This window comes from Pelobates fuscus, chromosome 10 (assembly GCF_036172605.1).
Source record: "Pelobates fuscus isolate aPelFus1 chromosome 10, aPelFus1.pri, whole genome shotgun sequence".
Lineage (NCBI taxonomy): Eukaryota > Metazoa > Chordata > Amphibia > Anura > Pelobatidae > Pelobates > Pelobates fuscus.
Genome location: NC_086326.1, coordinates 147,375,814 through 147,400,526, shown reverse-complemented (window position 1 = coordinate 147,400,526; position 24,713 = coordinate 147,375,814). Strand labels below are relative to the sequence as shown.

The window sequence follows — 24,713 nt, the reverse complement described above, 5'->3', positions numbered from 1 at the left end:
TCCTGACATTACGACAGGGCCATGGATTCTGCAGGTACAAATTGTCAGCTTGGTTCCCCTGATCCTAGGTTTGACGCCATGGATCATAGGATGGATCAGATGGCTCTAGCACTACAGGCGCTGCTGTCTCGCCCTATTAATCCACCTGAGGAGAGGCGTAACACTTCTGCTTCTTCTGTGGGTTCGGGGTTAGAGGTAGCTACTGTAGGTGCTTCTTCCCAAGTTACCCCACCTGTACGTTATGCTGGTTCTCCTGAGAGGTGTCGTGGCTTTTTGAACCAGATCAGTATTCATTTCGAGCTACAGCCCCGTTCATACCCTACTGATAGGGCAAAGGTGGGATTTATTATTACCTTACTCATTGAGAAAGCTCTGAGATGGGCGAATCCGTTGTGGGAGAATGATAATCCATTAGTCTATAACTATAATTCCTTTGTAGCTGCTTTTAAAAGAACTTTTGACCCTCCTGGCAGGAAGGCCAATGCAGCCAGATTACTGTTGCGCCTTAGACAAGACAACCAAACACTTGTGGATTATGCACTAGAGTTCAGGTCTTTGGCGGCAGAGGTAAAATGGAATGAACAGGCCTATATAGACGTATTCTTAAATGGATTATCTGATGTAATACTTGATGAGGTAGCGACAAGAGAACTTCCCGAGAATCTGGAGGACTTAATTTCCTTTATCTCTCGTATTGACGAACGTCTAAGGGAGAGACAGAATACTCGAGATAGAACCGCTAAATCTTTCTCTAGACTAGTACCATCATTTCAAGTTTCTGAAACCGAAGATCCACAGGTTTCAGAACCTATGCAGTTAGGCCTTACTCGTCTCTCAGAGGAGGAGAGACAGTACAGGAGAAGAGAGGGACTTTGTATGTATTGTGGGTTCAGAGGTCATGTACGTTTGAGCTGTCCCAGCCGTCCGGGAAACGCTCGCACCTAAGTTTCTCTAGAGGACAGACCTTGGGTGTTTCGATTTTGTCCTCTACTCATAACTACAAAGAACATAGACTCCTATTACCGGTCTCTTTAACTTGGGAGAAGGGAACTTTAGAAACTATGGCATTGATAGACTCCGGCGCTGCTGAGAGTTTTATCGACCAAAAGTTTCTCACCAAACACACTATCCCGTCCCAGTTAAGGAAGACACCCTTGGCTGTTGAAGCCATTGATGGTAGACCTTTAGTTGAGCCTGTGATTTCCCGGGAGACCACACCTCTTTACTTAACTACTGGTATTCTACACAAGGAGGAAATATCCCTACTACTCATTTCATCTCCTTCTGTTCCCATAGTCCTGGGATACTCCTGGCTTAAGAAACATAACCCCGTTATAGATTGGAGATCAGGGGAAATAGTTTCATGGGGCCAGAATTGTCAAGAGAGTTGTTTAAAGAAAGTGTCACCTCTTTGTAGTGTCAACTCACTTAATAACGCTACTGACTCTACCAAAGTTCAGATACCGTCCTTGTATCAAGATTTAAAGGCAGTTTTTGACAAAAGAAAGGCTGATACCTTACCACCACATAGGCCTTTTGATTGCAAAATTAATTTACTTTCTGGTACCATGCCCCCCAGGGGTCATGTATACCCTTTGTCCACGAATGAAAACTTAGTTCTAGAAGAGTATATTCGTGAAAACCTAGACAAGGGGTTCATTAGAAGATCCTCCTCCCCTGCTGGGGCTGGATTCTTTTTTGTTAAAAAGAAGGATGGTTCTTTAAGACCTTGCATTGACTACCGGGGTCTTAACAAGATAACCATCAGAAATGTTTATCCGATTCCCTTGATCACCGAGCTTTTTGACCGATTAAAAAGTTCTAAAATTTTCACTAAGTTAGACCTTAGAGGTGCTTATAATTTGGTGAGAATCCACGACGGTGACGAGTGGAAAACTGCATTCAATACTCGATATGGGCACTATGAGTATACTGTAATGCCTTTTGGTCTCTGCAATGCTCCGGCAGTATTTCAGGACCTTATTAATGAGGTTCTTAGGGAGTTTCAAGATGACTGTGTAATTGTATACCTTGATGATATTCTTATACATTCCAGGGATATTGAGACTCACCACAGACAAGTCAGGAGGGTTTTACACAAACTTCTTCAGCATGGCTTGTACTGCAAACTAGAGAAATGCAGCTTTGACCAATCCCAAACTACGTTTCTTGGTTATGTGATTTCTGGGGAAGGGTTTGAAATGGATCCGGAGAAGCTCCAATCCATATTAGACTGGCCTTTACCTCAGGGTCTCAAGGCTATCCAGAGATTCATTGGTTTCTCTAATTACTACAGACGTTTCATTAAGGGATACTCCTCTATCATTGCTCCCATCACCAACATGACCAAACAAGGGGCTGAGACTAAGAATTGGTCTACTGAAGCTCTTCGGGCTTTTGAGACACTCAAAGAGCTGTTTGCTTCCGCACCAATTTTAGTTCACCCTGATACTACTCTACCTTTCCTACTCGAAGTTGACGCTTCTGAGACAGGTATAGGTGCTGTTCTGTCCCAAAGGTTGGGGGTAGATAAACCATTACATCCTTGTGGATACTTTTCCAAAAAATTGTCCGGTACTGAAAGCAGATATGACATTGGTGACAGGGAACTACTAGCGGTTATAATGGCCTTGAAGGAGTGGAGACATTTATTGGAGGGTACTTTGCATCCTGTTACTATTTTGACAGATCATAAAAACTTATCCTATATTGGGGAGGCTAAACGACTATCATCTAGACAGGTTCGTTGGTCCATATTTCTCACTCACTTCAACTACGTACTCACATATAGGCCAGGTTCTAAGAATTCTAAAGCCGACGCCTTATCTCGCCAATATGAACCTGCTGCTGTATCTGAGCCGGTTTTGTCCTCTATAGTACCCAAGTGTAACATTATCGCTAACACTACTCTCAAAGTTCATTCCCCGCTACTTGATCAGATAAGGAACTTGCAGCATCTGGCACCTAGACTGACTCCGGCTTCCAGACTTTTCGTTCCCCCTGAACTTCAATTGGAGCTCTTACAGTGTCTTCACGAGAGTAAGGTGGCTGGTCATCCGGGTGTTCGCAAGACGTATTCTTTGATCTCCAAGGATTTCTGGTGGCCGTCGTTACGGAAGGATATTAAGGATTTTATCGGGGTTTGTGTGGTCTGTACTAAAACCAAACTACCGCATACGCTTCCTTGTGGCCTTCTACAACCGCTGGAGATTCCTGACAAACCTTGGTCCTGTGTGGCAATGGACTTTATTGTGGATCTGCCGGTTTCTAAAAAGCACACTGTTATCCTCACCGTAGTCGATAGGTTTACCAAGATGGCACATTTCGTACCTTTGCCTAAACTCCCGACTTCTCCTGAATTGGCGGAGGTCTTTGCTAAAGAGATTTTTCGTTTGCATGGGATTCCTTCGGAGATCACTTCTGATAGAGGCTCCCAATTTGTTTCACGTTTTTGGAGGTCGTTCTGTTCTCAATTAGGCATCAAATTGAATTTTTCGTCCGCCTATCATCCTCAGTCTAACGGAGCTGCTGAACGAACTAACCAGAAGATTGAGCAATACTTACGTTGTTTTGTTTCCGAACACCAGGACGATTGGGTCGGTTTGATTCCTTGGGCAGAGTTTGCGCACAACAATCTCGTTTGTGACTCCACGCATTCAAGTCCCTTCTTCATGAACTATGGCTTTCATCCATCCATTCTTCCCCCGGTTTCTCCTTCCCAAGGAGTGCCGTCGGTTGATGTCCATGTGGCCAATTTGAGGAAGTTGTGGGATCAGACTCGACAGATTCTTCTACACAATTCTGTACTGGTAAAGAAACATGCTGACAAACGTAGAAGGGCGGCTCCGAATTTTGTTCCGGGCGATAGAGTGTGGTTGAGCACTAGGAATATTCGTCTTAAAGTTCCTTCCATGAAATTCGCTCCTCGTTATATTGGTCCCTACAGGATCTTGACTCGAATTAACCCAGTGGCATATCGTCTAGCTCTTCCAGCTACTTTACGCATCCCGAACTCCTTTCACGTGTCATTGTTGAAACCTCTAATCTGTAACAGATTCTCCTCCACAATCGCCCCTCCGCGCCCTGTTCAGGTGGAGGGTCAGGAGGAATATGAGGTTAACTCCATTATTGATTCTCGTGTCTCCCGGGGACGAGTACAATATTTAGTTGACTGGAAGGGATATGGTCCTGAGGAGAGGAGTTGGGTACCACAAGAGGATGTTCATGCTCCTCGTCTTCGCAGGGCATTTCACTCCCGCTTTCCATCTCGCCCCGGCTCCTTCCGCCCGGTGGGCGTATCTGAGGGGGGGGGTACTGTCAGGGTACCTGGAGTCTCTACCTTTGAGAGAGGTAGAGACTTAGAAGGTTATCCGTCCGGACGCCATGTCTCCTCGGTCTCCCGCGGTTCACTCGGTCTTGCTAACGCCGGCCGCGAGGGAGTCACTTCCTTTTATAACAGAAGGACCGGAGGTAGACGTCATGACGCTAACCCGAAACATCCTGCCACTCAAATCTCGGGAGACGAATCAGGACTCGCCGGAGGCGTGTCCCCTCTCCCTAGCCAGGATACTTAACGGTGGTTCTCTCATTCACTCATTGCCCTGTCGTGGTTCTAGTCCGCCTAGTCACACAGTGCTTTATTATTCACTTGTCTTTTGGTTCTGACCCGGCTTTGTTGTTTACTCTTCTGTCCTCTGTTATCCTCGACCTCGGCTTGTCTCTGACCATTCTATTGTAGTTATACGTTAGTCCGGCCATTCTAAGGACCGGTATACGTATCAGCTACTCTTTGTACTCTGCGTGTTGGATCCCTGACCCGATCCTGACACTCTGTGTGTTACTGTCTACCTGCAGCTGTGCGTTTGACAGTGTGCAAGTGTCTATGTGTTTGGTACGGTGTGCATGTGGCTGTATTTGACAGTATATGCGTATAACTGTGTACATCTGACTGTCTTCGCCGTGCAGTGAGTCGGCACATAACATCATCCAAGCATCGGCGTCATATTACAGGATGTGCAAGGGACGTGTGCATGAAGAGCACAGAGATCCCAGCAGCAACCACTGACTACCAGGGACTGAGGATCCACTCTAGCCCTCGCAGAGCAAGGTAGGGAGGCTGGGTGGACCTCTTAATTATTAAACGTGTGCATGTATGTGATGTTTGCATGTGTATATCTAATTATATATACACACACACACACTTAACTAGAGATACACACACATAAACATACACAATCACAGACCCACACACGTAATTAGATATACACACGCAAACATCACATATGTACACACGTGTGTGTGTGTATATATATATATATATATATATATATATATACACACACACAATCACAGATGTACACACACAGACATACACCTATTGTGTTATTGTGTGTGTATATAAATGTGTATGTGTTTGGTACATAGCTCCATTATTTGGTGTCCTTAAATATTGCAATCCCACATAAGGATAACAAATAAGGGCATTATCTACTAAACTGAAATTAAGAAAAAAAAATATTTTTTTTAATTGATCTTTTAGCTGTTTAGTTGATAATTCTCTAAATTTGTGTCCTTATGTGAGATTGCCATATTTAAAGATACCAAATTAGGGTGCTGTTTAGCAGATAGCTCCCTTATCCTTATTTGGTGTCCTTAAATATGGCAATCCCACATAAGGATAGCAAATAAGGGAGTTATCTGATAAACAAAGATCGACGTTAAGAGGTGTCAGCCAGCCCACGAACAAGAAATCTGTGTGGCTAATGTGAATTATATGCAAATTTGTTGACTGATGCCAATGTGCACTGCATGCTGGCATCAGGCAGCCAATGGCAGCACATTACCCCATCCCCTAGTGAAAAGTTTCAGTGCCCCCCCCCAGTTTGGATTGTGGTATCTTATGTGCCCACCCCCTATATATTGTTCCTATGTGTCTATGTATCTGCATGTGTGTCAGTGTGTATTTAGGTGTGTGTATGTGTATATGTGCATACATCTCAGAATCTCACCAACACTACACACAAATACACCCCTGCATTTCAACGTCACCAGACATAGAAACCAGAGACAGACAGTTGAAAACAGCCCATACCCTGTCCAATAAGGCATCAGAGAAACGTGTAAATATGGTGGGGGAATCTCCCCCAGTAATACCTCAGTGAGTATATCCCGGGGATACAGTGGAACAGATCCAGCAGACCAATTATAGGAGTTGTAACAGTGAAAGCCAGTTTAAACAGGCAATACCATGCCCGATCAGGTAGCACCTATATAAAGAAAATAAATAGTAGCACAGTCGTTAGATCCAATGGAGGAGTTCTCTCCTCTTACCCAGTCGCCATGAAGCAGCATCTCCTAGTCGTTCCAGTGAGATAGCCATAGTCCTTATTGCTTAAGAGCTGTAGCATCAGCGGCAAAACACGGTATGTAGCACAGACCTCCATATTAAGTTGAATGTAGGAGGGACGCCCCTCTAAGAAGACATTGGTGCCCTGTACTGGTATAAGCCTGTAAGATGAACAAAGGCCGACTGTAGCAGGATAAATAACCATGCTGAGCAGCGTCAAGAGACAGGTTCGCCCTCCAAGAAGGGAAACAGAATCCAGTACTGTAATAAACTGCAATGCAAACAGTAAACTGATGGGAACAGTATAAGTAGTCATTAGGCATGTGCATGGGGAACATTTTCGGTTCGGTTCTGCATTCCGAAATTTGGGATTTTCGTAATTCGGGACTTCGGAAATTCAGCAACTTCGGAATTTCAGGACTTTGGCACCTCGGGACTTCTCTTGCAGCCGCTTGGTAGATAACTCCCTAATTCCCACGGTATTAGGGAGTTATCTACCAAAAGGCTGAAAGACCTAAATTGGTCTTTCAGCCAAATTTACTAATACGAAGTAAAAATTACTTAGTATTAGTAAATTTTGCCCCTACTCACTATACCGCGAGTAGGGGCATGTCTAGTAAACAGTGAGCAGCCTGTGACTGCTCACTGTTTGAAAAAAAAATAAAAATTGTGCCCCCACCCCTGAGCGGCGGGTGGGGGCCCTAAAGTAAAATGATGGGGGGGGGGGGCTATTGTCCTCCCCCCTGGCCCCCACCCCTGAGCGGCAGGTGGGGGCCCTAAATACTAATAAGGGGGGACCTAATGTCCTCCCCCCTGGACCCCACCCCTGAGCGGCAGGTGGGGGCCCTAAGTACTAATAAGGGGGGGACCTAATGTCCTCCCCTCTGGCCCCCACCCCTGAGTGGTGGGTGGGGGCCCTAAACAAGAATAAGGGGGGGACCTAATGTCCTCCCCCCTGGCCCCCACCCCTGAGCAGTGGGTGGGGGCCCTAAACAAGAATAAGGGGGGGGAACCTAGTGTCCTCCCCCCTGGCCCCCGCCCTAAAAAAAATGTCATCCCCCCCACCAGGTGACTAGTGGTCCCCAAACCCCTAGTCACCCCCTCCCCCCCAATAAAAATGATCCCCCTACGTACCCCCTTCACCCTAAAAATAATGAGGGGGACACCTTTAACTAAGTACCTGTAAAAAAAAAAAAAAAACTTACCAGTCGATGTTTTCTTTCTTCTAAAATCTTCTTTTTTCAGCCCCAAAAAAGGCCAAATAAAAAACCATAATAACCGACAAAATTATAAAAAAAAAAATTATCCTTCTTCACCCGGCAAGGGCTCCGCGCAGACTGAGCTCTGCAGGGCGGGGGAAGGCTTATAAAGCCTTGCCCCGCCCTGCAATTAGGCTCAGAGCACTCTGATTGGTGGGTTTAAGCCATCCAATCAGAGTGCTCTGACAGGTAAATGAAGAGACTGACAGGTAAGTCTCTACATTTACCTGTCACAGCACTCTGATTGGTTGGTTTGAAATCCACCAGAGTGCTCTGTGTCATTTTCCACAGCATCGGAAGGTTACTTAATCCACCAATCAGAGAGTTATGAGTCAAATTACACAGCGTGGGCAACAGACCTTATTTTTTTTGTTTTTTTTACAGTGAGCAGCCACAGGCTGCTCACTGTTTAATAGACATGCCCCTACTCGTGGTATAGCGAGTAGGGGCATAATTTACTAATACTAAGTAATCTTTACTTAATAAATTTGGCTGAAAGACCATTTTAGCATTTTAGTAGATAACTCCCTAATACCGTGGGAATTAGGGAGTTATCTACTTATTCATTCCTGTCATTACATTGACTGGCCAAGTAACTTACATTTTATATGGATGTATGTTACTTGATTGTTGTAAGTGTTGCAAATGCTTACAGCTGAATCCTGGCTATGTTTCTATACTTTTTATTTAAAATTGTTTACAATGTAACATTCTTCTTCTTTCACTGAGTAAGTATATTAGTACTTAGGCAATACTGTGCGTCGGAACTTTGGCACTTTGACACTTCGGAACCTCGGCAATTAGGACATTCGGAAGTACCCGAATGTCCGAATTGCCCGAAATTCGTCCAAATTCATATTTGGACCGAAACAAATTGCACATGTCTAGTAGTCATATTGGGCTGTGCACATGAGGGGAGCTCAGTAGCGGGTTGAGTGTATGAGAGAGCCGCACTCTCTAATAATGTAATCGGTATCCGTGTCAGCATCAGGCTGACAGTATGAGAGGGCCGTACCCGCTAATAATAAAATCAGTGTATATATCAGTGTCTAGCTCCTTATATGAGAGGGGGGTCACCCTCAAATCATGCAATTTACATCAATATCGGCATCGGGCTGAGGTTATGGGAGGGTCGAGCCCTCTAATAATAAAATTAGTGTCAGGTTCACTATATGAGAAGGGGTCACCCTCTAATCATGTAATTTGCATCAGCCACGGGCTGAGGTTATGGGAGGGCCGCAACCTCTTATAATACAAACCAGAGTCCATATCAGTCTCAGACTGACTGTATGCGAGGGGCTCAGACCCTAATAATATCAGCGTTGGGCTGTGGTCCTGAGAGGGGTCCCCCTATAATCAAGAAATCACTTGCAGTATCAGTCATATGAGAGGTGGACTCAAAATGGGAATAAACAATACGGATAGTAGTCGGAGTAACAATTCAGCCCAGTGCTGTGCCCATGAGTCTAATAATGAAGTCAAGCTGAGAAACTGCAATAGCTAGAAAAAAATACAGAATCTACAAACAGCCGTCTGGATCCCGCGCAAGTTTCATAACGAAACTGGAAGGAGTATCAAGAGAAATCTACCCCTGACAGGAGTCTACCACAAGGAACTACCAGGGAGTGGGCCATAAGAAAAATAACAGAGAAAAACAGCACAAACACCGCCATGCAGCACACCCTGAACGCCTGAACATAAAGGGCAGTATACAGGCTGCCTGAGGAGGTCCTAACCTGACATGGCGGTAGAGAAAATACAGTGCCACTTGGGGTACCCCCAGGCTGGGCTCAACACCCACCAAAAAGATGCAGCATGCACCACAACGTGACCTACAGTGCGGAGAAATACCTAAACAGACCATGGTATGCCATCTAATGAAAAAATTAGACCCCAAAAACCTAGGCAGGCAATGGAAGCAGATCACAGAGAAAAAGAGGGGCAGAGGCCTGAAGGGAAGTCTGTGGCACATGAGGAGTATGAAAAGGAAGAGAGAGCCAGCAATATACAATAAAGAAAGGAGTACAATCTCACATAAAGGCAATGAATATAGGGTTATTAAAAACAAATATACTATCTGTGGCGAAATTAACCTCGCCACTTGTGCCTGGAGAGGACTGCTTGCCAGCCTCTTGCCATGTGATTATGGTCCCTGGGAGATTTGGCCCTTTAAAAACATTATTTGGGCTAATGGATTTATATTGTGCTGCTGCTGGTCCTTTAAGAACTGCATTGTGGCTTATGGACTTGTATTGGACATTGCTGGCCCTTTAAGAACCATCTGGGGACATATTGAGACTTTGTGTGACAATGCCCCTTTAAGACGGTGTCCCCAGACTTAGTTAAAATATTTTGTTCCTGGCTTTCTTCCACTTGGTTCAGTAAATGGGGCCAAGTACCACACAGGCGGACCACCCAGAAGTGGAAGTGTGCAGGCAATTTACCTCCCAGGCTGTGAGGTTACTGCAGGTTAATTGCCGACCGCTGGGCGGCCGCAGTTCGTGCAAACGAACACGTGGCGGCGGCCATCTTTGTTCATTCGAACGAGGTCAGCGGTATGTGTAGCCAAATCCATGGAACTGAAATCGGCTACACAGTTCCGCGAACACCGCTGACCCTTACCTTCTCCCACAGTGATTTTGCAGCCGCAGAGACTAAGTCCCGTTCGAAGATTCGAACGCTTGTTCGAATGGGACTTAGTCGTTTTTCTGCATGAAATTGACCGACCGCATAGCCCAAATCTATGGAACTGTTTTGGGCAGGAAAATGTGCTTGCGGTCGGTCATAAAGGGACCTCCAGCTAACTTTTTAACCCCTGGATGGAATTAGCTGAATTTTCACCATGTTTATAATTAAAGTGTGCTGAGTTCGAATATGTGATTTTTATGTTTGTGTGTATATGTATATTTTGGAAGTTATTAATATGTTGCATAAAGTGTATTTTTCCTGCCTGTGATAAATTACATTAACCCATTGTGTTCAGTAATTATATCACAGGCAGAGGGGAGTGATTGTATGTTTGTGCTGGGTGTGTTTTACGGTTTGCCTGTAAAGGATTGGTTGTACTGTGTCCCACCCTGTGGGATGTCCCCTTGCATGGGGACTTGCATAAAAGCCAGTGTGTGGTCATTAAAATCAGATCATCTTGAACCTTTCTTGAAGCCTTGGCTCATGTTTGGAGGAAGGGATACCTACACTCTGGGGATTGCTATAATCACTTACTCCCCAGAGTAAGCTCTTGCAATAGCTTGATTTGTTCCTGCTACGATCTCCGGATTTAGGAGAGGTTCACCCACTGGGAGCTGGATCCTGGTCGTGGATCCAGGGTGGGTGGAGATGGCGAGACCCCGGCGCAGCTGCTTCGCTACAAGTGGGGTCTGCAGTGCTGATGGTGTCGGTTGGAGTGCTTGGAGTCCTCAGTGAGCACTAGGCGCATCGATTGGCGGAGGTACTCAGTCGGAGTGCCAGCGTTCCGTCACACTATCACCCTGAATGAATGTAAGGACTAAACAGTTGAAGGGGATACTAAAATCCCACCCTTCTCCCAAAGGTGAGTTATAAAAATCCACCCCACATAAGAATCCTAGGCTAATGTAGAGGGAAGGAAGGGGTTAAGCCATGCAGAGACACAATGCTGGACATTATGCAGAAGGAGCATCAGCCTAGTAACAGGTTAGCTACAAGGGCATAACAGGGAACTCTGGTGGGTGGGGAAAACCAGGGAGCTGCTTACCCCACTGCAGTAGAGCAAACACTGTGGGAGGGCAGCGAACATCCACAATCTCCCTTGTTGGATGCAGCACAATTGCCAGCCGCCGTGCGATGGCGCCGATAACACAGAAGAGGTAAGGGAGGGGGGGCTCCGGCCATCTGGATCTTGCGCAATAGCGCAAGTTCCAAGGAGGCCACGGGGAAAAAACATGGGGTGAGCATGTGGGACCGCCCGAGATAGACTCTGCGGCCCCGGCGTTCGGGAAGTCGGAGGGGGCAGCAAGGTAGAAGCTCCGCGACTATACAACACCCAGAGCCCAGATAAATAAAAGGGGGAAACATCATATGTTTGCAAGCAAATACAAATAACAGTGACAGAATAGTGCAAAGCAGACAGACCGTATATATATCAAAGACAGTCATAGCTCCGTGCTGCAAAGTATAAAGGGTTTGCAAGGGTAGATCAAGTCAGCCAGAGAACGGCTAGACAGGCCTAAGGGAAACTTAGGTAGGAAAAAATACAGGTAGAATTAATGGAATAAACAGGGGAGAGGAAAGTAAAACAAATCCCCTAAAATCAAAATACAATTAAAGTCGGCATAAGATAACATTCACAGCCACCCACTAAAAGCAGGAGGCAGTGGTACTCTGACCTGTACTGATGTGGAGCAGCAAAGAAAGAGGAAATTATGTGTGGGGAGGGGAGTTTTATAGTACTTAACTTTTTTCTGATTGGTTGTTTTTCTGTGCTGCTGTAAAGTAGTAAAGAGAGACTTAAGCAAATATGAAGCCTCCTGTCATGTTATAAAATTTCATATTTAAAACCCGAGTAATAAAATTACAGCTAAATTAAGCAAATCTTTTAAGTACCGTCATTTTAACTTTGAATTTAAAATTAATTTTAAATTCTCACAAGTCAAAAGCCCTGAAAAACGGCTATCCTGCGTGATTCTCCAACGTTCAAAAACCTAAGGTTTACAACAACAAAAATGAATGTTCTGAGCAGAAACTTAATTCTTGTGTGAATCACTTCATTTAAATGAAGAACTGACAGACTAAAATAATTCCCACATTTAGAGAAATAAAAATGTGTTCTCTCTTGTGTGAATCCATTGATGACCCTTAAGAGCTGAATGGTAAGCAAAACACTTCCCACATTCTGAACATGAATATGGTTTCTCTCCTGTGTGAACCCTCTTATGAGTCTTAAGAGTTGAATGGTCAGTGAAGCATTTCCCACACTCTAAACATGAATATGGTTTCTCTCCTGTGTGAATCCTCTGATGTATCTTAAGATGTGACATCTGACTAAAGCATTTCCCACATTCAGAGCAAGAAAATGGTTTCTCTCCTGTGTGAGTCCTCTGATGTATCTTAAGATTTGACATCCGAGTTAAGCATTTCCCACATTCAGAACAAGAAAATAGCTTCTCTCCTGTGTGAGTCTTCTGATGTTTCTTAAGATTTGAAAGTTCTTTGAAACGTTTCCCACATTGTGAACATGAATATGGCTTCTCTTCTGTGAGAATTCGCTCATGCTCCTTAATTTCTGACATGTAATCGATTGATTTCTCCTTAAAATAATCATGTGCAATATAATCTGTACTGGTCATGTTATTTCCTTTGTGAACACTCTGATGTTTAACAAGATCTGAATTGGTAGATGAAACATTAGCGCCACCAACACAGTTACTATTTGCTTTGTTTTGTGTTTCAGCTCGACAAGTTGGGGCAAGAAGGTTCGAGATGGTGAGATTTCCATTTTCATATGAGACCAATTCCTCCTTAATATGCGTAGATGGATATTCTGTCAGTGTATGATCTGTAGGTGTATAAATGTCTCTCTCTCTGAGATTTCTTTGTTTATCTGAAGTCGATTCATAATTTGATGTATAGTCCATCTGTTTATCACCTATGGGTTTAGAAATCTCGGTGCTTGTAAGAGTGCTGGAATGACAAGAGTCTGATTCTTCCTTAATAAGGTCAGGCGGATGTTCTGTCTGTGTATGATCTGTGCGTAGATGAATATCGGTGCTTATAGGAATTAGTTTTTCATTTGATTCTGATTCACACTTTGATGTATAGTCCGTACGTAGATCTCCCTTGACAGGATAAATGGCAGCTTCAGCAAAATTTGTTTCTTCCCATGAGTCTGATTCCTCCTTAATAGGAGTAGATGGATATTCTATCTCTGCATCTTCTGTGGGTGTATAAATGTCTGTGCCTGGGAGGTTCCCTGCCTCACAAGTGCCTGATTCCTCCTTAATATGAGTAGGTGGATATTCAGACTGTATATTTTCGATGGATGTATTAATGCCTCTGAAATTTTCTTCCTCAGATTCTGTTTCAGGACTCAGAGATTTACTGCATGTGGTAGTGACGGCCACACAGCTGATTTTATTATCTTCTGTTATACAAACTGGAGAAGAAACTGAAGGGTCATATTCACCAGTTTCATTTTTGTTCATGGAACCATCTATTGGAAAGAAAATACTCAAAATTAGAACATTTTCTTAACTAACATCGTAAAAAAAGGAAAACGTCTACAGGTCCTGATAAACAATTTGCCCAATTTGTTTAGTACTTTGAATTCTAGTGATGTGAGCCATAGGCCATGTGTGACGTCATCTTGGTTATCTTTTATGGTTACCTATTCGTCAAAGACATGTCACTTTTCAAAGGCTTTTCTTTCATTTTTCCAGACAGAGCGTTTGGTTTTGGTGTCATTTCACCCTTCCTTACAATGGAACTTTGTTTTTTTTTAAATAAAATTAATTACTTAGTGTTATGTTAGTGTTGTGTGAAACTGTAGTAATATTATTTATACATGTCTATTACACATATTCCACTAACGTTAGTAAATAATGTGACATTTCTTCATTGATATTATATCCATGAAAATTCTATATTATTAACTTAGTACTAATTATATAATATTAGTAAGTTATATGTGGATATTGTGTGTTTATCTATTGTGGCAGTGTGAGTGAACTTTCAGTGTTCCGTGAATAGAGGGGGGTAAAAATCAGGTTGCTCTAGTCCATGGGTTGTCAACCTGGTCCCTACCGCCCATTAGTGGGCGTTTCAGGATTCCAGGTGGGCGGTAGGGATTTTCAATTTTTTTTACAGATTGGGTGAGCGGGCGGGCGGGTGCAAGCCATCACCACTTGCGGCCCCGGCGGAAAACCGCCGGGGCCGCATATGGAGGGGTCCATCGGGTGGCCCATGCTGTCAGGGCCACCCGATGAATGTGGATTGTGAGGGAGCCCGGTCAGCGCTGGGCACTTTAACAGCCCGACCAGGCCCCCTGTGATGACATCATCTCTGCTGGGAGGAAGTGATTCCCCGGTCACTCCTCCCAGCATACTGAGAGCCCGCGCGGGAGGAAGGAGGAGGAGGGAGTCAGAGTGGGAACTCTGACTCCCATCCACCTGAGCCACCACTGGACCCCAGGGAAAGTCACCTTCCTGCACCTTAAAGGTAGGAAAAAGGAGGGTGACTTAAATATAATGTTTGTTTGTGTATGTGTCTTTGTATGTATGTCTTGTGTGTGTCTGTATGTGTGTCTTATGTATGTGTGTGTGTGTCTGTATATATGTGTGTCTTGTCTTTCTATGTATGACTTGTGTGTGTGTATGTGTCTTTGTATGTATGTCTTGTGTGTGTCTGTCTGTATCTTTCTGTATGTATGTGTGTCTTTGTATGTGTCGTGTGTGTATGTCTGTATATATGTGTGTATGTATGTGTGTCTTGTCTTTGTATGTATATGTTTCTTGTGTCTGTCTGTATGTGTGTATGTGTCTTTGTATGTATGTCTTGTGTGTGTGTCTGTATGTATGTGTGCCTGTCTGTATGTATGTGTCGTGTGTGTGTGTGTGTGTGTGTGTGTGTGTGTGTCTGTATGTGTGCCTGTCTGTCTGTCTGTATGTGTGTCTGTATGTATGTGTGCCAGTTTGTTATAGTGGGATACCTAGCTCAGCCTTCCTACTGGGCATTTCTATAAGGAAGGTTAAAAAAAGGGGAAAAAAAAGGTGGGGAGGGGAATTGAGGAGGGACAAGAGGGGAGCTGACGCACAGATGTGAAATCATATTATGTGCAAACAGAGAAATCGTCTGAATATCACCGAAAGAGGAGACCTTCGTTTGTTCCTTACGAAAATCGAACCAGATATAAAATATTTAGTCTTGCAGCATCAACCTCAAGGATCTCATTAATCACTAGTAAAGGTAATTTCAATTTACTTTATTGTTTTCTCATTAAAAACTTTATAAAGTTAAAAACATTATAAACATGCATAAAGTAGAAATAAAAAGATAAATGTACGTACATTTTCCGCACTTGCGCGAAAACTGGTGGGCGGTAAGGACATTTTTTCAACCAAAAAGATGCATTAGTGGGCGGTAGGTAGAAAAAGGTTGACTACCACTGCTCTAGTCCATCAATTAGGGAGCTACATAAACCCTATGCAGAGGGAAATCAGTCTCTCCTGTGAAGAGCTGGGGCCGAGACAGAGAGACTGTGAGTCAAAGAAACTGCTGAAACTGTGTGGGAACAAAAAGGGATTTTGCAAGCTTTTATTTTCATTTTGTTAAACTACTGGGGTCAGCTTAGCTGCCCAGTAGCATAGAAAGGGTACTCTATGTTAGTTGGTCTCCAGTGTGGAGAAGGTGTTTATTTTGGTTTTCATGTTTTGCTGTGGCTTAATTGGGGCCTGCTTGCTAAATAAAGCTTTCCTCGTATTGGAAGAAAGAACGGTTTCTGTTGTTTATGACCCAAGACCCGGGTGGCCAGCCTGCCACACTATATATATATATATATATATATATATATATATATATATATATATATTTGTCTCTGTGTTGTTGCATTCAACCCCCCCGCTGTCTTATCTCATCATGTCTTATCTCATGTCGCAATCCTTAACTCAGGCTTGAGTGAGTAGAATCAGAGAAAAAATTGTGTCTGTCTTTGCATTGTAATACAAAATGGAGTCACCTCTGTTCTGATGGTGACTTACAGTATACACTTTTAATTTCTGTCTTAACACAAAATGTCTTCCAGTATAACTATACTGACAGTATGAACACAATATGAATCTATAATGGATAAATTCTGCCTGGCTGCGAGACTTCCTCCAAGAGCGTTCAGCACAACGGTAGCATCTTTGCAGGTAGCGTGTTGATTTAGTATGCCACGGTTGGGGTCGTGTCCTCCTTGAGGTGCTTGTTTGGAGCGGTGCTGCAGTGTTCAAGGCAGAGGTGAGGGTAGTGTTATATGTGGAGATGGCCAGTGAGGGACAGGAGAGGGAAGGGGTGGATAGCAGTTGTGAATCAATATCAGCTGACGGAGATCAATAGAATTAAGGTTCCTCCTTGAGTTGAGGGGGGTTAGGCTGAGGTTGTTGGGTGAGGCAGTACTCGAGGGCAAACGATAAGAGGTGGTGATCAGAGAGAGGAAATCAGTGTTGCAGATATTAGATACTGTACACGCATAAGAGAAGATTAGGTTAAGGGTATTGCCAGCTACATGGGTGGGAGAATTAGCCCACTGCGATAGCCCAAGGGAGGAAGTAATTGAAAGTAGTTTAGAGGCTGCTGAGGTCAAATGTGGGTTAATGGGAATATTGAAGTCTCCGAGAATTGGGGATGGAATATTAGAAGAGAAGGAAGTAGGGTAGCCAAGCAGCAGAGTGGTCAAGGAAGAAAAGAGAAGAGGGGAACCAAGGGGGCGATAAATAACAGCAATGTTAGCAGAGAAGGGTTTGAAAAGGCGAATCAAATGAATTTCAAATGATGGGAAAGAGAGGGAAGGGGGGGTGGGTAGAGGTTTGAAGGAGCAGTGAGGTGAGAGGAGAAACCCTACATCACCACATTTACATTCAGAGTGTCTTGGGTTGTGGGTAAGTTGAAGACCACCAAAGGACAAAGATGCAGAGGTAGCAGTGTCAGAGGGGCAGAGCCATGTTTCTGTTAAGGCTAGTAAATCTATTGAACGAGAGATGAAGAAGTCATGGACAGCAGTGGATTTAGTTATATTGGAAACAGAGCGTGTGTTCCAGAGGGCAGTATTGAAGGAGGATTTAGAGAAACATGAGATGGGTATGAGATTAGTGTGGATCCTTGGGTTAGTATGTGGTGAGTTTACTGAGATGGGACCTGGGTTTGGAGAGACATCACCAGCTGCTAGGAGCAGAATGATAGAAAGGAAGTGAAGGTGGGAGTAGGATTTGAAAGTTTTGTAGGAGGGTATGTATGTAGAGGATTTGGGAGGAGTTGGTGGAGATAGACTGGAAAGATATACGTAGAGTGCATGAGATGAATAGAGAGGGGAGGGGAGTAAGGTGGAAGTAATGACGATGGTGTTACCAGGGACAGGTGAGCAGAAGGATAGGGATATTTTAGTAATGAGAGAAGTTAGTGTGAAAGTGAAAAATAGAAGGAATAGAATAAATAGTGAAAATGTGTTTTGTTATATAGATATGAAGATTATAATAAAAAACATTATATATATATACACACACATACATATACACATACACATACACATATATACCAATGAGTGTTTAAACCATGGTTAAGGATGCAGTTTGCTAACAGAGGGATTTCAGGTGAGGAGAGGTTTAGTGACTGGATTGGCATTTAAGTGCCTATTTAAAGAGATGTATGCACCACTCAGTTTCAGAACCTCATGTAGCTCATCTGTCCATCTGGAACCTCTATAAATGGCCACAGCTGATAGAGGGGAGCCCCAGGTATCAGCAGGTATCTGGCACTACCTGGTGTGAGCAATGATATTACCCTGCTCACACCGAAACATTAGGATGTATCAATGCGCCCTAACAGCGTTAAACCCCGGTGTAGTTAGAATGAAATGACGAGTCGTATTAATGTCAAAGTGTTAAAAAGTGGACACTGCTATTTATTTTAGTTTTTAAGATATTGAATAAAGGACATATACTATTTGAATCTGCCAATGTATATATGCTTTTGCAAAAATGTATATATTATAATTACTGTTGAAAACACAGTTGCAAAAAAATGTCATGATAGCTTGTGTCATGAAGTACAAAACAAACAAACTTAAACGGTGTCTTTCTGGGGTTAAATTGCACCTATCACTGGTGTCAGAGGGTCTGAGCAGCACTAACTCAGCTATTGATGAGAAACAGCAATGTTTATATTTGTTAAAAAGGTCCTTTTAGTGGACTATCAATCACACAGCCTTGTGAAGATTCTCGATACTTGAAAGTCTTCAACGTTGGTGTTTCAATGCGTCTAACGGAAAATGAATAGATTCAATGCCACCAGAGGGAGCAGGGGGAGAGTTCTTAATATAAAATATGTACACCACAAACAAGTAAAAAACAGGCGCTAGTAATAAGTGTAAAAATATAAATACCAAGGAATGTTGTAAAAAGAAGCTGCACCAAACACACTCATACAATAAAAAAACCTCAGAATAAGACGAAATTTCGAAAGTGCCACACGTGCAAAATATAACAAAGTGCAAAGTGTGTACAGTGATAATACCATATAAGATGTACACATATTTGCGTCCTCCCCAATAGTAGTAAACATATGGAAGGGAGAGACACAGAAAAAACAACAATAGTGTAAATCTGTTTAACCCCTTAAGACCGCAGCCAAATGTACAAGTTGTGATCCAAAAAAAATGTAAACAAACCACAGAATTTTACTATATGTCTGTTCAACAATAATTTACCTCTTTCATACTAAGTGCACCCACACTTATTATATATCATTTTGTTCAGGGGAAACAGGGCTTTCATTTAATATCAAACATTCATGTATGGAACTCCATTTTATATGAATAAAATCTAAAAAACTTGAAAAAATTATGAAATCTTGTTATTTTTCAATTTCAGCATGGCAATTTAACTGTTAATGTCAGAATACTATTCGGTTTTCCTGCAATAAAACATACATATTTGTATTCAGAAATGTCTCACGAGTAAAACAGTACCCCCCATGTATAAGTTTTATGGGGTTTTGGAAAGTTACAGGGTCAAATATACGACTTGTCCATTATTTTATTTTCTGCATAGAAATTTGACAGATTGGTTTGAGTGACCTAGGTTGCCTTTTAGACCGTATGGCAGCCCAGAAATGAAAATTACCCCTGTAGCGGAGTAGAGGTATGATCCAAGGTAGCTCCGCTGGTAGACAGGAACAGCAATCCAAGACAGGTATCAAACGGGTAGCGTAGTCACAATCCCTTCCCTCCAAGAACTAGACGACACATAGCTTGGAGGTCAACTGTCAGCTTTATTCACACAATTTCTTTTATGGCTTTTTCCCATGCAAGGGAGGTAACTCAAAACAACCAACCAATCACCTTACAATCACCTCCCCTCCCTCTCCTCCCCTTAGATTAGCAGGTAAATTAATTAGTGGGAACCGAGTTTTCCCCAGTTTCTGAATGTCCCCTAAATACGGGGGGTACGATGATAAATGAGGGGTCCCCTGGTAGGTCTGCTCTGGGTGAGTAACATATTCAAATTTCACCCAGATCAGACCAGGGGTTCGGGAGTTACAGACATTTAAAGATTTGACCGACTGCAGGGACACAGTAGCCGAAAACAGCTCCATAGATTCTGGCCCTGTAGTCGGTCTACTTCACTGAATAGAAAGTGCCGAACAGCTCAGCCATCCGACCCCAATCTTTTGGTCGGATGAATCCCCTAGACTGGGGAATGCAAACTACCGAACGGCGGGCCGTTCAGCAGTTTGAATCATACGGTTTGGCGATCCTGGAGGTCTGAGCGGTGTCTGGGTAGTCGAGCGTCCGATTTTAGTTCCAGACGCTCGACGACCAAACACCGCTGTTCGGCAGTTAAGATGGCCGCCGCCACGTGGAGATTAGGCGAACGGCGGCCACCCACGGACCCAATAACGATATGTGCAACATTGTTTGCTTATTTTGTTTGCTTTCTTAACAGGAGACACACGACCACAGCAGGGTGGTCTGGCATTCGGTACTTTTAATCGGTTCCCGAACCGGGTAAGTATATCGGGCTCGGGAACCGATTACATTAACATGCTGGTACAACATACATTATATGCATGGACATATAGAGCTAAGGACAACTACATTGTAAATAAGAGTCTCTGGTGGCTGCTTCTGCCACAATGCTCCCCCAGAACCAAGCCAGCATACACAGTCTGATCCCAACGGATCGGCTTGGGGATGTCTGGAGGAGTACCCACAGATCACTTGTCTAGTTCCGTTTGTCGGGATAACCCGTCAGCATTTCCATTGAGCTTCCCCGGGCGATATTGGATATTGAAATCAAAGGGCTGAAGCGCTAAGCTCCAGCGCAGCAGTCTGGCATTGTCTCCTGACACCCGGTTCAGCCAGACCAACGGGTTGTGATCTGTGAGCAGGGAGAATGTTTGTCCATACAAATAGGGCTGTAGTTTCTTGAGGGCCCACACCACGGCAAGGCATTCCTTTTCGATGGCGGCGTAGCTTACTTCTCTGGGTAAAAGTTTTCGGCTGAGGTAAGCTACTGGGTGTTCACCGCCATCGGCTCCGATCTGGCTCAGTACTGCTCCCAATCCGAACATTGAAGCGTCTGTATGGACGAGAAAGCGTTTAGTCGGATCGGGAGCAGCCAACACAGGGGCATTAACAAGGGCATTTTTTAGGAGTTGGAAGGCCTGTTCACACTCTGGGGCCCATACTACTAATTTGGGAAGGTTCTTGCGGGTTAAGTCGGTAAGGGGCTTGGCTAGGGCGCTGTAGTTAGGTACAAACTTTCGGTAATATCCTGCCGTCCCCAAAAAGGCTAGTACCTGGGTTTTAGTGCGGGGGGTTGGCCATTTAGCTACGGCCTCTATTTTGGCTGGTTCGGGTTTTTGGTGGCCGCTGCCTACTCGGTGTCCGAGGTATTGGACCTCGGCCATCCCTATATGGCATTTACTGGGCTTGAGGGTCAGTCCGGCTTCCCGGATGCGGTCTAGTACTGCTCCGATATGGTCTAGATGATCGGCCCAGGAGTAACTAAAGATGGCTATGTCGTCTAGATAGGCGCAAGCGTACTCCTGAAACCCGTCCAATAGTCGGTCCACCATCCTCTGGAAGGTGGCCGGGGCGTTCTTCATCCCAAATGGCATGACCCGGAATTGGTACAGGCCAAATGGGGTGACGAAGGCCGACTTGGGAATAGCGTCCTCGGCTAGAGGAATTTGCCAATATCCTTTACAAAGATCAATTGTGGTTAAGTATTTCCCCTTAGCCATTTTGTCTAATAGCTCGTCTATCCGGGGCATGGGATAGGCATCGGATATGGTTTTATCGTTGAGCCTTCGGTAATCTACACAGAAGCGGGTAGTTCCATCCCGCTTCGGCACGAGTACTACGGGGGATGCCCAGGGGCTATCCGAAGGCTCAATTACCCCTAACTGCAACATTTCCTTCAGTTCCTTGTACATGTTTCCCCTCACTGCTTCGGGAATGCGGTAGGGCGGTTGACGGAGTGGGATCGGATCTAGGGTTTCTACCCGATGGGTAGCTAACGGGGTATATCCCGGGAGGTTGGAAAAAGTGGCTCCTTTTTCCCTAATTAGACTTTGGGCCTGAGCTTTTTCCTGGGGATTCAAGCGGTCTCCTAGTTGTACGGCTGCGAGATCCTCTTGTAGCGTTCCTCGGGCCAGCATGTCAGGGAGGGGTAGGTTATCGGTGTCCTCTGCAGCCGAGGCGCAGATGGCGGATACTTCCTCTGTGCGCTCGTGGTAGGGCTTCAGCATGTTCACATGGAACATGCGTCTGTCCCCGGTCCCGGCGCAGGGGCCGATTATATAGGTGGTATCGCAGACCTGCTCTACCACCTTGAATGGGCCCCGCCAGGAAGCCTGCAGCTTGTCAGTAGGGACGGGGCGTAGGACTAGTACTTTCTGGCCGACCTGAAAGCTGCGGTCCCTGGCTCCCTTATCATACCATTGGCGCTGGCGTGTCTGGGCCGCCTGGAGGTTGTTGCGCACAGCCCGGGTCAATTCCTCCAGGCGGTTCCGAAACTCCAACACATAGGGTACGATAGGGGTGCCGTCAATGGTCGTTCCCCCCTCCCAGTGTTCCCTTATTAGGTCTAGGGGTCCCCTTACCCTCCTTCCGAACAACAGTTCGAAGGGAGAGAACCCAGTGGACTCTTGGGGCACCTCTCGGTAGGCGAACAGGAGATGGGGTAAGAACCGCTCCCAGTTCTTCTGGGTGGCTACGAACGTGCGGATCATTTGTTTTAAGGTCCCATTAAACCGTTCGCAGAGGCCATTGGACTGGGGGTGGTATGGGGAATTAAGGATAGCTCGGACCCCGCATACTTTCCAAAGCTGTTGCGTGACCTCGGCCGTGAATTGGGTACCCTGATCCGAAATGATCTCCCGGGGGATCCCCATACGGGTAAATATACGCATGAGGGCGTCTACTATGGTCTCTGCGTGTACATTCGTCAGGGCTACTGCTTCGGGGTATCTAGTGGCATAGTCTACCACGGTCAATATGTATTTCTTGCCAGACGGGCTTTTTTGTCTCAGCGGTCCGATAATGTCTACCGCTACCCGGCTAAAGGGTTCTTCAATGATGGGCAGGGTGTGTAGTTTGGCCTTGTATCGGTCCCCCCGTTTTCCCACTCTCTGACAGGTATCACAGGTATTACAGTACTGCTTAATATCCTGTGATATCCCCGGCCAGAAGAAGTTCTGTAGCAGCCGATGTTTGGTTCGGCTGATCCCTAGGTGTCCGGACATGGAAATGTCGTGGGCTATCCGCATTAACTCTTGTCGATACTTTCGAGGCACAATTAACTGTTCAATGGGTACAGGAATTGACCCGGCTACTACCTTTTCTGCATACCGGTATAATAACCCCTTATCCCAAGCATATCTCTCCCCCTCTCTGCCAGTCTGGTTTTTATCTATCCTGTCCTTGTAAACTTGTAGGGACGGGTCCAGGGCGACCTCGCTACCAAATTCTAATGGGGCAGCCCAGGGTAATACAGTGTGATCAGGGGGGTTCGTGCTTACCTGAGCCTCAGAGTCAAGGTGGGGTGCCGTGGTGCGAGCCTGTTGACGGGTGACGACCGGGTAAGCTTCCTGTGGAGGAGGCCGGGTAACAAAAGCGGAAGTTAGCTCCCCCAAATCGTTCCCCAAAATCACATCGGCAGGTAGATCCTGCATCATCCCCACTTCAATTTGTCCTGCCCCCGCTCCCCAGTCCAAATGTAGTTTAGCAGTGGGTACCTTGTAGATAGCTCCCCCTGCCACTCGAACTGCAATACAGTCTCCAGTGAGATGGTTCGGGGCCACTAAATGGTTCCGTACCAGAGTGATGGTGGCCCCAGAATCTCTTAACCCCTCCAGCCGCTTGCCCTCCACATGGACCACTTGCCGGTGGCCCTGGCGGTTGTCTGATGCCGCCTGGACCGGGTTTACCTCATGGAGGGTGCCCAAGGGTTCTTCTATTTGGGTAGAGGTGAAAGGTTGAGCCCAGGTCCTGCCCTGATAGCAGTGTACTGCGGCTCGGGGGGTGGTTGGTGGTCGTTGAGGGGTCCAGGCCGGTCTGGCCCGGTTTTGGGGACAGTCTCGTTGCATGTGACCCATCTGGTTACATGCATGGCACCGGATAGATGCCCGGTTGTTGTACCGGGGGGGTTGGGACTGGTAGGTCCCCCCTGGTCGGGGCGAGTTTACTGTGGTAAGCCGGGGAACAGCTGGCGTGGATTGCACTCTACTGGATAAAAGCTGTTCCCGCCGGGAGTCCTGATGCTCATCTGCTAGTTGAGCGGCCTCATGCAGAGTACGGGGCTTACGGTCTCTTACCCAGATCTGTAGCTCTGGGGACAAACGTTCGTAGAACTGTTCCAGCATCATCAACTGCTGGATCTCTTGGGCCGTGACGGCTTTGGCTGCCTCCAGCCACCCGTTAGCTGCCCGTTGTAGGCGGTGTGCAAATTCTGCATGTGAGTCTTTTCCTGATTTGGGTAAGTTCCGGAACTGTGTTCGGTATGCTTCAGGTGTAATGGCATACCGTGCGAGCAAGGTTTGTTTTACCTTCTGATAGTCTCGGATATCCTCTGCCGGCATAGCTCGGTAGGCATCTGCTGCGCGGCCGGATAGGTTACCCGCTAGCACTCGTACTTGTTCTTCCGTGCTAATGGCATGCAGCTGGCACAAAAGTTCAAAGTTCTGTAAATAGCCATCAATGTCCCCCTCGGTATCATTAAATGCTTTGAATACCTGGTACGGTATTTTAGCTTTCGCTGGCGGGGTGGGGGCCGATGTTGCGCTTCCCTGCGTTGATCGCTGCATAAAGAGGGCCTGTACATCGTTGTACACCTGGTCTGCTTTCTGCGCTGCCATGGCTGGTGAGAATAGAGCCA

The 24,713-nt window shown here is 45.3% G+C and overlaps 1 protein-coding gene across 1 annotated transcript in view; it reads right to left on the bottom strand.

The window, feature by feature from the left end:
- Positions 1–12,325: 12,325 nt before the first annotated feature.
- Positions 12,326–24,713, bottom strand: part of LOC134575215 (oocyte zinc finger protein XlCOF7.1-like) — a 30,709-nt gene continuing 18,321 nt past the window's right edge. The window contains exon 4 of the mRNA XM_063434469.1: positions 12,326–13,792. Within this exon, the coding sequence (XP_063290539.1) occupies positions 12,390–13,792 (1,403 nt within the window). The 3' untranslated portion in view covers positions 12,326–12,389. The remainder of the gene's footprint in view (positions 13,793–24,713) is intronic.